At 40.7% G+C, this 13506-nt stretch overlaps 1 protein-coding gene across 5 annotated transcripts in view; it reads left to right on the top strand.

Moving 5' to 3' along the window:
- LOC142776538 (activating signal cointegrator 1-like) overlaps nt 1–13506 on the top strand; it is a 135410-nt gene that overhangs the window by 86363 nt on the left and 35541 nt on the right. Inside the window, exon 9 of one of the 5 annotated variants that reach the window (XM_075880375.1) lies at nt 9293–13341. The exons of the other annotated variants lie outside the window; for them this stretch is intronic. Within the exon in view, the coding sequence (XP_075736490.1) occupies nt 9293–9414 (122 nt within the window). The 3' untranslated portion in view covers nt 9415–13341. Of the gene's footprint in view, nt 1–9292; nt 13342–13506 lie in introns of those variants that run through there. 5 annotated transcript variants of the gene reach the window in all.

Raw genomic sequence — 13506 nt, forward strand, 5'->3', positions numbered from 1 at the left:
AGAGTAAGTAGTTTAGCGCAGCACGCTTCCCTCTGTGGTTGCTTCTCAACGGTCTATCTGTTCATCGTACGCGCATATTGGGCTTCGTTACTTTTTTTGGGTAATTTTGTCTTAGAGTGTATGCAGACTGAATACGGGCAAGACAATGAATATTATGTACACATATTTATAGTAAGTTTAAAACTAGCAGCAACAGCAGCATCTTTCTTTCTTTGTTTTTTTCTTTGCTGGTGCAACAGCAGATGTAACTTGATCCGGAAGCCGCTCAAAGAACTTCTTCGGTGAGGAGAGGCTTTTCTCTAGCCAATTGTCACTTTTTCCCTGAAAAATTTGGCAAAAATCAACAAACCGTTTGTGCAATACCTAACCATATTGTGAGAGAACACATATGCACAGGGTTAAAAGATTCAATGTGTGATAGAACAGGATTTTTTTGGCAACGTACATTTCCGTCAACTATATGCTAAGCTGCACTGCTATTTTCATATCGCATTTCAATTTAGTATGCCAGAAAGCATATTAAATACATGGAGCTCTTTCACACAGTTTGCTCATACAGTTTAGAGAATGAAGGAGGAGGATTGAAAGAGGAAGGACGGGGAGGTTAGTTAGAGAATGAAGATGAAGATGGTTAGTTAAATGGTTAAATTGCAGATGGTTAGTTAGAATAAAGATGATTAGTTAGAGAATGAAGATTTGCAGTTCAGTCAGGACACGCTTCCAGTGCGAACACATAAAAGTTTGCTCCCTGATTAACCAATAGTCATGCTAAAGCAAAGTAAGAGATGTCTCCTTAAGCATCTTATACCAGACTTTTGCATATTTCTTTATGTGAGTGCGTCTTTCAACCACTATGTGTAATGATACGTGCTGCGTCATTTGGCTCTCCCTGTACAATTTCATTTTAACCTCACTACTAAGATAAAATAGAATCAAACACAAAAATACTGTCGTTATAATTAACATTCTTTTCAACTTCACAAAGTGATACTAAATTAAACCAGAAATTGGCTGATTTCTCCCTGGCTTTTAATAGATCTGTGAAAGTTCATTATATCCATGTTTGTTATATAATGCTAACTTCTTAATCTCATCTGCCAACCCAACTTTCTGTCTCCCCCTAACCCGCTTGCCTTCTCTGGGAATCCAGTCAGTTACCCTTAATGACCAGCAGTTATCCTGCCTACGTGCTACATGCCCAGCCAATTCCCATTTCTTCTTTTTCATTTTAACTAAAATATCCTTAACCCCGGTTTGTTCCCTAACTTACTCTGTTCTCTTCTTGTCTCTGAAAAGGTTGGACCTATCATTTTCCTTGTCATCGCTCGCTGCGTTGTCCTCAATTTAAGCTGAACCGTCTTTGTAAGTCTCGAGGTTTCTGCTTCATAGCTATGTACCAGAAAGAGGCAGCTGTTATATGCCTTCCTCTCGAGGAATAGTGGCAATATACCAGTCATGATTTGAGAGTGCTTGCCAAACGTGCTCCACGCCATTCTCATTCTAGTTGCTTCAATCTCGTTCTTCGGCTCTGCGGTTATTACCTGCCCTAAGCATACGTCGTCTTTTATAACTTCAAGTGCACTATTACCTATCTCGAAGCGCTGTTCTCTTCCAAGGTTGTTGTACATTACTTTCATTTTCTACAGATTAATTTTAAGACCTACCTTCCTGCTCTCCTTGTTTAACTCCGTAATCATGAGTTGCAATTCGTCCCCTGAGTTACTCAGCAATGCAATGTCATCGGCAAAGCGTAGCTTACTAAGGTACTCTCCATTAACTCTTATCCCTAACTCTTCCCATACTATGCCTCTGAAAACTTCCTCTAAGCACGCGGTATTGGAGTAAGTAGGTATAAAGTGGCAGCAGCAAGCACAGGACCGAGTTACTGGTGGAATGTGGGAGATGACTTTGTCTTACAGGGGCCTAGTCAGGCTGATGGTAATGATGATGTTATGTAATGGTTCAATTGAGCAATAAAAACCACAACAATCTTTTTTGAAAAGGATTCTCAGTAGGCAAAGCTATTTTCACTACAAAATATTTGCACACTATCATACCTCACCCTGGACTCGCTATAATCATGGCTTAAGGTTTTATTTTTCAAACTACTTGGTTTTTTTGTTAATCTGCACAGGTAGACGAGCATTCAAAATTGCAAATCAACAAAAGCAAGCAGTAGTGCAATACAACAGATTTTTAGAGCACATTTGTACTTTTGCTGGAGCAAATAATACAGACAGACAGAACCCCTATCGGGGACCCGCGGAAGCCACTGGCCGCGTCCAAGTTGGGGCTTGGACACCGTGATGTTCCGCCCTTTCTTTCGAAGCCGACCAAGAAGAGGCACTCCGGTCAGCTTCGCTGAAAGCGAAGCCATCCGGAGTGCCTCTTCACGGTCGGCTTCGCTGGATAGAGGGCCGTTAAGTAACGCGGGGCATCGCCAAAGCATGTGCGTTAAGGAACAATAAATTTCATTACATTCCGGACAACTTGAGTCAACGTCTGTGGAGATACGACTGAGAAGGCCCCGCGAGGGGAACGAGCCCGTCTGGGGCATTCTAAGTATAATTGACTGAGACCTATCTAACTTCGGGTGAGGAAGAGGATAGGCCCTTCTACTTTGCCGATAGTGAGATGTGATTTTATTAAACGTAAAGAGTGGATCGTTATGCTGGATTTCATCCTGACCCCATAAGGCCTTCATGCCGCCGCCGCGCGTTAGATCTCGCGCACAATCATGGGCAAGCTAGCTCGTTGAGGTTAGGTACGTGCTGATGAACGTCCGCACCCATATGGGGGGGAAACCAAGAGATTAAGTGAGTGCCAGGGTCCGTTCTTTTTTTTAAATGGAGGCAGCCGCTCGCGCTAGGTTACCCGACTTAAAAGCTTTGATGGCCGCTCGTGAGTCTGGTAACACGGTGGTGTGTGAGCGGTCGGTCATGGCCAGGGCTATGGCGACCTGTTCTGCAGCTGCGCTCGTAGCTAACCTGACCGAGGCTGAGGAGCATAATTCCCCGTCTCCGTCAATAACTGCCAGCGCGAATGTGCTAGACTTGCCGTACTGAGCCGCGTCGACAAAGACAGTCGATTCTCGATTCTCGGTGGCGTTCTGTAATATCGCCCATGCTCGGGCTTTTCGCCTCCCTAGATTGTATTGCAGGTGCATATTCCGAGGGAATGGGCTCACCACAAAGGTTTCGCGGGCCTCCCGGGATAAGGAAATTTCCCGTTCAGCATGCATTCTAGGAGCCATGCCAGCCTCGTCCAGAATGCGTCTTCCTGCCCTGGTTGACAAGAGCCTGACCACCTGGGCGGTGACCTGGAGAAAATAAAAGAGGAAGTAATTATTGTAGCTTTAGCATCTTCAAAAAGGCAATACCGCAGCACACATAAGGCACAGAATTTTTTGCTGGACTAGTCAGTAAAACTGCACCAAATGAATGTCTAGGGTTGACAGACAAAAGTGAAAGATGAAAGACAGGTGGGTTCAGTGCAAGAAGCTACTAGGTGAAATTTTATAGTATTGGGCTAGAACATTCTGGAGTGACTGAAACAATTGCCTACTACCACTTTAATTTATACATGTGGTTAAAGGGGCTCCTTTAATTTGACAGCATGTGACAGAAATAACCACAGCGTTTTTTACATCGTAATAATGACATGCACGAAAAATGAGTCAATCACTAAAAACTGCCTTCCTTGCATATTAAGCATCTGATCATTTATGCAGTGGCCTTTACTAATGTAACACACTTTAGAGTTTCGAGCTTCAAGACACAACACTTTATACTGTTCTTCAACTTAACACTATCTCTGCTCTATCAATTGTAGAGGCCTAAAACATCAGTTTTCATCACTGACTAAAACATCAGTTTTCAACAGCTGCATTTGAAGGAAGTGGGTGTATAAGGCAAGTCACACAGCAAAAAAGAGATAACTTGCAAATTCATGGCGTTGGTTATGTCGTTTTTTGCTGTGCCACTCTGGTTAGTATTGTGTTCATTCATCCTGAATAAAATTAGGAGTGAGGAAAAAATGAGGCAAAAAAGCAGCTGATAAAAACGGGTATAATGGACTAGGTACTCTTAAAAAATCACAATGGAAAAGCTATTTTCACTATAAAATATTTGTACACTATCATGAGCTTTAGTGTCTTGACTTATCCAAAAATAACTAAACAATGTCAGACATGTAAGCACTTGGCATTTTCACCACAAACCTGATACAGTTAAATATGTTTAACATATCAACAGTCTACCACATTTTCAGTCTTGCACAATAGCCAAGATTCTCCAAAGCATACTAGGGTATACAAAACCTACAAGAGCCTGCAGAGCACAGTTTCATACCTTGACGGCTTTGATGACGGCTTTGATGGCCTTGACGGCCTTGATGGCTGATTTTGCATCTTTGCCAAGTTATGTTTTGGTTGCTTTGATCACTTTTCTCCTCAGCGACTTTACCAGCCTTGGCAGCTCAGCGTTTTTGGAGAGCCTTCTTCAGCCTTTGTTCCCTCAGTTTCTGCATCTTCTCACCTCACAAAGCAGAGACTCCCGCTGGGGCGTCTGCGCAAGCAGACGTTTGATGTGTAGCGACACCACGGACCCGAGCTAACGGAAGGGTTTTGACCCCCTCCCACGCCTAGCCGTGCGTGGCTTTGCCGTATCCGGGGAAAAGGGGATCCTGGGGGTTGAGCCAATGCTGGGTGATTAGACCTTTAAGGCCCCCCAGTGGCGGCAACACACCCCTTTGGCCCCGGCTTCACGTAGACGGCACCCCCGGGAATCGGCAGTTGCCTTTTCCTGTCTCCACCTCACATCTTCGTCTTTTCTCTCACTTTAAATCTTTCCTGTCCTCTACTCACTTCCATTGACTTCCGTGTTTCCTGGCGGCAAGGGTTAACCCTGTGTGGCTATCCTACCTTGGATACACCATATTCGGTTATAGTGGTGGCGTACAGCTGGCGTCTCCAGGGCCTGTACTTACAGGCCCTGCAGCGTTCTCTTGTAGGACGTTATTGTCCAAGTGGCTTAAATATGCTGTCGCTGATGATGATAATCGGTTTTCTAAACTGTGTCTGTTCTCATAGGTGTATACAAAGAAAAAAAAGAAAATAAAATTGAAAATATGCTAGGAGCACTATAAATCTCTGCTCAAAATTGCCACCTTAAGCGTCTTTTTTAAAATTCAACAGTGCCGCAAGGCAGTCGTGTCTTGCGGCGAAGTGCACGCAGTGTATTGCGGTAAAGCATACATATTGCCCGCGCGCGTGTGTAAATTGTAAATGTAGCAATGGCATTGGACCTCTTGTGTGCATCTAAATTGTACACGCGCTATCCTCTGTTTCATCAGTGACGATGCAGCAGTCAGTATCGTAATCATCTTCAGCTTGTGTAACAAGCCCATGACAATTTACCTAGTAAAATACATTTTGTGGCAGGTAATTTGCAAGGCATTAAGATTTTATTTCATTGCAGGATTAATTCAAAATTGTTGTACGGCACCTTCAAATAAGTGAAACATGCATATGAGAGGCTTCAGTCATACTCCAAAATTTGTGCCATGCCTCAAATTAAAAATAATTATAAAGGAAATATATACTAAGGCTGGGTGTAGATTACCATTCACAATTCTATTACCATTCATATTTTAGAAACTTAGAAAATTCGTAGCTCATGGTTTTCATATCAAGTAAGCACAAAAATAAATGATGAAGAATGGTCCACAATTATACGCACAGTTTACAAGAAATAAATCTTTGAAACCTATGTCATGCCAGAACTAAGAGAAAAGTAGTACGAGGAAACTGGTGATGACCCGACATGATAGTGCATGTTTGAACGTCTTACACGGGCTGCTTGTTGGCAAAATGGGGTGGTAATTAGGTAAGTGCCTGCAGGAATCTGCACCAAGAGGCGAAACCTGCTGCATCTTTTTCAAAAATTTTATTATTTGTGTCAAGCATGCGTGCACTCTTCGTTGTTGTGCTCTCTCAGGGAGCCAGTATATGGCATGCACTTCAAATCCATACATTACCCCTGCGATTTGGAGATGTCATCACAGTGGACAGGAAATGTGCAATGTAGTTGAAAAATTTGCTGGGCACAAACTTTCTTGACAATTTCAACTCGCTTATACTACAAATGTTATCACGTGACCTCAGTCATATAGTTTCTAACTGTTGTAATTAATGTCAGATAAAAGTAATAATAAGATAGTTGTGCTTGGACAGCAGTTTTTGCTTGACTGACTGTATTAAAATGCAGTAATTTAGTACCTGAATATATAACTTGTCATTTAGTTAATTTTTTAAATTTGTGGTCCTATTTATTACAGTTGACTTTCAAAATATTCCATATAGGGTGGCTAAGTTTTAAGTCCATACAGTGGGCAAATTTTATCGGCAGTACCACATACTGTACAATCACTGTTACTTTGCCTAGAAGGCATGGTGTCCCAGTATTCTGGTATGTCTAGGCTGGGCTTCTCGACCTCGATGACCGTACATGTCAAACAGTTTACCAAGTGTAACTACTTACTCCCCCATAACTCTAGATTTTGTCGAGCCATAATAAGTAATAGGTAGTAAGGACCAGTTACAAAACCCTTTCTTTATGAACTGCTCATTAATCAAGAACCTAACAATTCTGTATATAAACGACAACAGCAAACACTTCTCTACACATCGAATTATTAGGTTGTACTAATAAAAGGATTAGCATAATCAGGCCTCTTTTTTTTTTTAAGTAAATAGAATGCATAAAAAGTCTGACTAGTCTGTGCTTCAATATTGTGGCTAAAGTATCACTGAAAGCCAGAGTCATTTACAAATACCAAGTGAATTCCCGGAAAGTGTTAGGTAGCTTAATATAAATTGGGAATGTCTGCAGAAAAGCACAAAAGCCTACTTTTATGTTCAGCAGAAGTCCAAGTGAACATGCATGCGTATATTCATGAACTTGTTCCTTGTGACATGCGGTGCAACAGCTCTAGCTTAAAAGCTTCAGGCAGCTGTTATGCTGCTCCAAAGAGATTTAGGTTGCTCCAGAAGCTCCCAAAATGCCTTTGATGAGTCGCGTCACTGTGCCTGTTGAGTCTTTGAAAAAACGGATTTGAAGGGTATGCTAAAAATTTTTTTTTTAAAGGTGAGCAGCAGGGAGCATTACCTTATTAAAGTCTCCAATTTTATTAGGTTAGCACTGAGGCTTGCCGGTATGTTAAATGAGCATGGTCACATGAGTAACACCACATAGGTCAATAATTTTTGGATTGACAGCAAGGTATGCATGAGACAGGATTATGCAAATTGGAGAAATACAAGTAATAAAGTTGTCGAAAAGACTGTTAACCATACATTTACAGGCTTCATGTAGAATTTGGTTTCTAGCAGGGTGAATTTACTTTTGCTGATGCTTCCGATGGCATCATTGCAGTTCATAAGCACTGGTTTTATGCACTGCACGTGACGATCTTGTTTTTTCAAGGTTCATGTACTGATTAAAAAGTATAGCATCAAGAAACTGACATGCTTTCTTAAGGCTTAATGAGGCTCCCGATAAAGGTAATTGGTGACATTTTAGTGAATTGTATGTGGGAGGTCTGTGTACACAACCTCATAGTAATCTTGCAATGCTGTAGCTTTATCTGTGTAACAATTGAAGCTTTTTTCCTGTTAAAAATATCTGCCAAGCAAACAAGTTCCAACAGCAGGATTAACCCTTGGGTAAAGCAGGTGGTAAGAGTGAGCTTATTCACAAGCCCTTCAAGAGCATCTACTGAAGGAACTAGTACCTATAGGGCAAAACTTCCAGTGCACCAAGAAGGGCAAGGGAGGACGGTGCAGGTTAACATTTCAGGAGGGTATCTTCTGGACATCATCCTTCTCTAGCCACAAGCTTGTATGGCCAATGTTTAGCAGACTCCTACTAACATAACCTAGGTCTAAATGTTGCTTCTCCATTGCAAGATGACACATCATATACCTTTTGAGAGTTTCCTCATCACAAGCCCTTACATTAGCCAAAAAATAATTTTTTCCACGGTGTTCTTTTTTGTCCTAAACAGTTGTCTCAAGCAACAATATGTACATCGTGACAGTCTAGCTGGTGCCCTCAGAGATGGCTCCAGCCATCACGATGTATACTCCACTCAAAATGTAAGACACTATAAAATCTCGGGCCGGTGTGCGTGCGTAGGACCTTGAACATGTAAGCAGTGACCACTTTTCTTGTGTTCTCTGCAGTGGTTCATGCTTGTCACACACCTATTCAAGATTGTGACCGAGAAATTAGTTCTGGCAATGTTGTCTCAGAGGTAAGACTGTGTATACCCACAGGAACACCATGGTGGAGCGAGCAGAGGTTCATATCAAATGTAGTAATTGATTGATTTGTGGGGTTTAACATCCCAAAACCACCATATGATTATGAGAGACGCCGTAGTGGAGAGCTCCGGAAATTTCGACCACCTGGGGTTCTTTAACGTGCACCCAAATCTGAGTACACGGGCCTACAACATTCCCGCCTCCATCAAAAATGCAGCCACCACAGCCGGGATTTAACCCCGCGACCTGCGGGTTAGCAGCCGAGTACCTTAGCCACTAGACCACCGTGGCGGGGCATATCAAATGTAGTAATAAACAGGCAACACTATGGTGATATAAACACTCTTGCATTAATTTATTGCATTAATTTGTTGAGGCAGACATCACACCGTTAAGCCTAGCTGTGATCCCTTTTCATTATTGTCTACATAGTTTTCTCATTCGTCACAGCACAGGAAGAAAAATTTCTTTGTGGGAGCACCATATTGTAAGCTTGCATGACTCCAATGAAGCACAGTGCGAACAGTGTTATTCAAAATGTCAGCATTTCGTGTCCTATAAATGGTGAGCTGGTTGTCGCATTCAGCCGGTAATCCTGCAAGAGCTCTAGCTTATACTCTAAGGTCATCTTACATCAACAATGCCACACACAATAGTTTAACCATGGTTGTTAATGGGCGAGAGAGTGCATAGCTTCAGGGAGGTAATTAAGCTAAGGGGGAAAATTCTAGATGCCTAAGCACCACAGGAGAAATGAAAAAGCACAGGGAAAGAGCGTCGCTTGCAGCTGAACTATAGAAAATATTTACATCGCACCGCACATTCACAACGTCTAGAATTTCCCCTAATAATGTTACACCAACCAGCCCAGCAACAAGTACTTCTAAGGTAATAAAGTGCAGAATGACACTCATATAAGACAAGAAACACAGAACGCGAGTTAACTGCCATTTATCTTTATTTGTGCAGTGTGTCTACCAACCTGGGAAAGTCGGGGAATAGGGGCCTTGCTGGAAAACTGGAGGAACTTTGGTAAAACCTGTCTAATTCATGAAAACTGGCGGCAGTCTGTGCCACCATCACAAAAATAAGCATTACCCTTGATCAATACTCAAAAAGTCACTCCTTGACTGCAACTACAGTGAACAGCTAGAAGAGGCCTAAAAAAAGGGCAATGCATAACTGTTTCTTCTTAGTGTACAAACAAAAGGATACACCGACCAAAATAACACAAAGTTTATTGATGTTTGGGCTCCTGATAATGTTCTGAATGACAGCCATAAGAAAGGTACATCGTGTTTAAGTATGACTAGGTGCGTGATGTAGGCACCAAAAGTATATGGTCAGCGTTCCATAAATCTTATTGAGGATATGTGCAGCTGTGTGAATGTGCAGGGATTCCAGGTGCTGGCATGATACAAGCTTGTTTTCTTCGACCAGAACACGGTTGCTTGACTAGTCAATTTCAAAGCCTGTATATTCCACGTGTTCACCGAGGGCATTCGACGCCGCCCATGATTTGGTGGCATCATATTCATGCTGTTTGAATCTTTCATTAAAATGACAGATCTCATAGATTAACGAATCGTTACAATCGTGGCAGACTACAGTGTTAACAAGACTAGGCAAATTTTCGCTCGGCAGCTTGTTCTTCCCATTGGCTAAAACATTCCTTAGCTTCCATGTTGGTACATGCACTATTGTGATGTATGTTCCTTCTACATATCACATAGCATATCTGATTTTCCAAGCACAGCATTTCTCACATTGGTAAATTTGTGCATATTTCTCGTGGCCACTATTTCGGCTTGGCTTGAAGGCCTTTTAGTTAGGTGCTTAGGTTAGAACTGCCATCACAAGAGAATTGCTGGGCTATGTCCTGCCTTTTATATTATTACTGCTATTATTATTATCATTATTATTATTATTATTATTATTATTATTATTATTATTATTATTATTATTATTATTATTATTGGCGATGTAGCTGCAAACATGCTCAGCTATGCACTTATTGCAGATGTTTCAAAAGTAGCACACTTTCTTCTCGTTTCATTCTCTTGAGATGGTGTTACTAACTCCATGATTATTTTTTAGCATTATGTCCATAGAAGAGTACGTAAGTGAAGGTAGCACGAAAATAACCAAAACACGCAACTTAGCTTCAGGAAAAACAGTCTACTGGCTTTTTCAGCTTGCCTTTGTTGTGCATAGCAGGGTCACTCCTCACAATGGTGTTCATGTTGTCTGAAATGCATCTGTAAGCTAAGTTGCCTGTTTTGGTTGCTAACAAGGAAGGCTTCTTTTTAACATTGGATGGCTCTATGTATATTGATAAGGTAGCCACTCTTTTGAAAAATAGCTGAATAAATCATTTTCTGAGCAAGCGCAGCCAGTGAATTTATGTGAATGGACACGTTTCTTCGCTTTCACATGTGAAGCCTGGAATTCCACAGGTATCAGTCCTGGGACCAGTTTTGTTTCTCATTTACATCGACATTGGACATGGTTTATTATCTACTATCAGATTATTTACATACAACTACATCATTTACAGAAATAGTGACAGCACCCAAGCTAATGAGTCATTACAGTCGGACCTTAATAAACTCGCATTTTCGTGTCACCATTGGCAAATACAAATTAACACTTCCGAAACAAAGGCCATGACATTTACAAAAGCACATAAAAAAGAAATAAGTCAATATGAAATTCAAACTATCCTCATTGAAAAAGTATCTATGTTTAAATATCTTGGAATTCATTCATCGTATGACCTATCTTAGTATGAGCACATCGATATCATAACTAATAAGGTTTCAAAAGCACTTGGATTTATTAAAAGAAACCTTTACTTGGTGAACTAACTATACCACTGAAATGCTAGTGTACACTACACTTGCCCGTTCAAAGATAGAATATGCATCCATCATCTGGAACCCACATCAATCATATCTCATCGATTAACTAGAATCAATACAAAATGAAGCAGCAGGATTTATCGCCAAGTAGTATTCTCGCAACTGCAGCATTACAGATATTACACACTGACTTTCATTACCCCTTCTTGAAAAACACAGACTGTCGTCACTGTTGTTGCATTTTTATACATTTTGTCATAATAGCGAATCCCACTTACGTGAAGCTCGCACAAACACACCTCATAATATTTCAAAACTTATTGATCACCGATTCAAAATACAGCCTTTTTTTTTGCACACACAATTATGTATCAAGACTCACCATTACTTTGAGCCATATATCACTGGAACACACTGCCGGGCAACATCCCTTGAATCATTGATCATGCCGCCTTTGTAAACCAATTCAATATTTTCTTGGACATATGACTTACTTATCTATGTGAGTTTGTGAGTGCATGTATGTGTTTATTTTTACTCTTCTTTCATTGTAAATGTGCTTTCTCCCTAAAGACAATAGTCTTTCTTGAGATACTTCAACGCAAAAATTTTGGTCTGTCTGTCACCAAAAAGGCTCAAGTACGACCACATCCACAGCATCCACCAGTATTGCTCAGGTTCCTGCGTTCATACTTGTGCGATTGTCGATAAAAAGCAAATATTGAGCATATTTGAGGCACAGTATCAACACGTTGATATTCTGCACTGTGTTTTTTTATACTAGAAAAGGCATAAATAAGTAATTCTAAGAACTGTAGCTGACAATGCGACGCTTCGCATCAAAAGGCGAGTTTCCTACGCTTTGCTAAGACGATACAGTGCTGCTACCTACCTTGAAATCTACAAAATATGGCCTCCAAGATTGCACGCACGCTGCATGCTCGCTATAACAAAGGCCATCCTTTCGTTTTCTGAGATTGCCACCAGATGGCGCTCATGTCTCACGCAGCACCTCCAGAATCCCATTCACCAGTTTTCTCCTGCTAAACATCAAATAAATATTTCATTCTATTCACTCTTCTCAGGCGAAACACTATTGTCTTTCGACGAAATTTTCAGTCAAATATGCAGATACGGGGCCAAATTTGTTCATGGCCATTTTCTGTATATATATTTTCGCACTATAGCTGTGTCTCTCTTATTGAGTTTTAATTCCTTTCACAACTTTTTTTCCTTTTTTGCATCTTTGTCTATGGAACAGTATTTTACTTTGTTTACCATTTTAATTTTATAAGGGCAGTGTTCTGATTTGCAAATTTATTGTATAATTAAAACCCCCTATGTAATGCCTAAATGGGCCTTTAGGGCATATATGAATAAAAAAAAGTGTTGATGCAAAAAGCGGGCGACTGAACAAACAGGTTCATGCCCTGTTACTAAAGCTTAATCTGGAACGCGTAGCAGCAAGTATGAAAAAAGCAAAAAGGCAAGAAGTATCAGTTTTTATTTCAGTGAAGATGCATGTTGCCAGTAAGAGCTGTTGTTTCAGAAAAATACACTTGGTAAATAAATGTTTCAGAGTATCTTCAAAGAAATTTGGAGCGTTTGAAGACTTGTGATCCGCTAAGAATTTCCAACTCAGATTATGTCATCTTATTACTTCCTTCTTTGTGCTGCTGCGCATTCGGTATAGACGTAAAAGATTTATATTATTGTTTGCCCCAATGTGAAAATTTGAAGTGTATAAAGCAGTGCATAAGAGAAGATAATGATGAGTTGTTGTTTTAGAGACAGTGTGGCATCTCTATTGAGTTGTTTCTAGAGCTCATGCAGGCTACCTAAATTCTACCGTTGTGTCTTGGAAGGGAAATAATTTTGTCCAAAAATATGGCATCTGCATTGAATCATGAATATACCTGTAATTAGTTATATTTTTCTTGAGTATGTAGACGGGCAGCTGCAAAATCATTTAAATTGGTTATTCTCACACACTGTTTTATATGTCGATGTCTTCTTAGTTCTACTGGACATTAACATTTGCTCTGTACTGGTTGTTAATATAAAGAAAGATTTTAAGGAAAACGGGATGTGTCAGCATCTCACTTTGGAGTTGCCAAACATTGATGAGCTGCAGTTTCTCAATTTAGGACAGGCTTTCGTCAAAGATCACGTTTGTTAGCAATACCAACCTAGGTTCATAAAGCTAATTCTGAATTTTAATTCTGGCCACTCAAAACCATAGAGAGAGCCATTGGGTCAACTGTGCTAGGTGCCGCTCTTCAGAATTTACGCGAGCACCTTATGGCGCATGCATTTGATACA

Source organism: Rhipicephalus microplus, chromosome X, assembly GCF_043290135.1.
Source record: "Rhipicephalus microplus isolate Deutch F79 chromosome X, USDA_Rmic, whole genome shotgun sequence".
In the NCBI taxonomy this organism is placed as follows: Eukaryota; Metazoa; Arthropoda; class Arachnida; order Ixodida; family Ixodidae; genus Rhipicephalus; species Rhipicephalus microplus.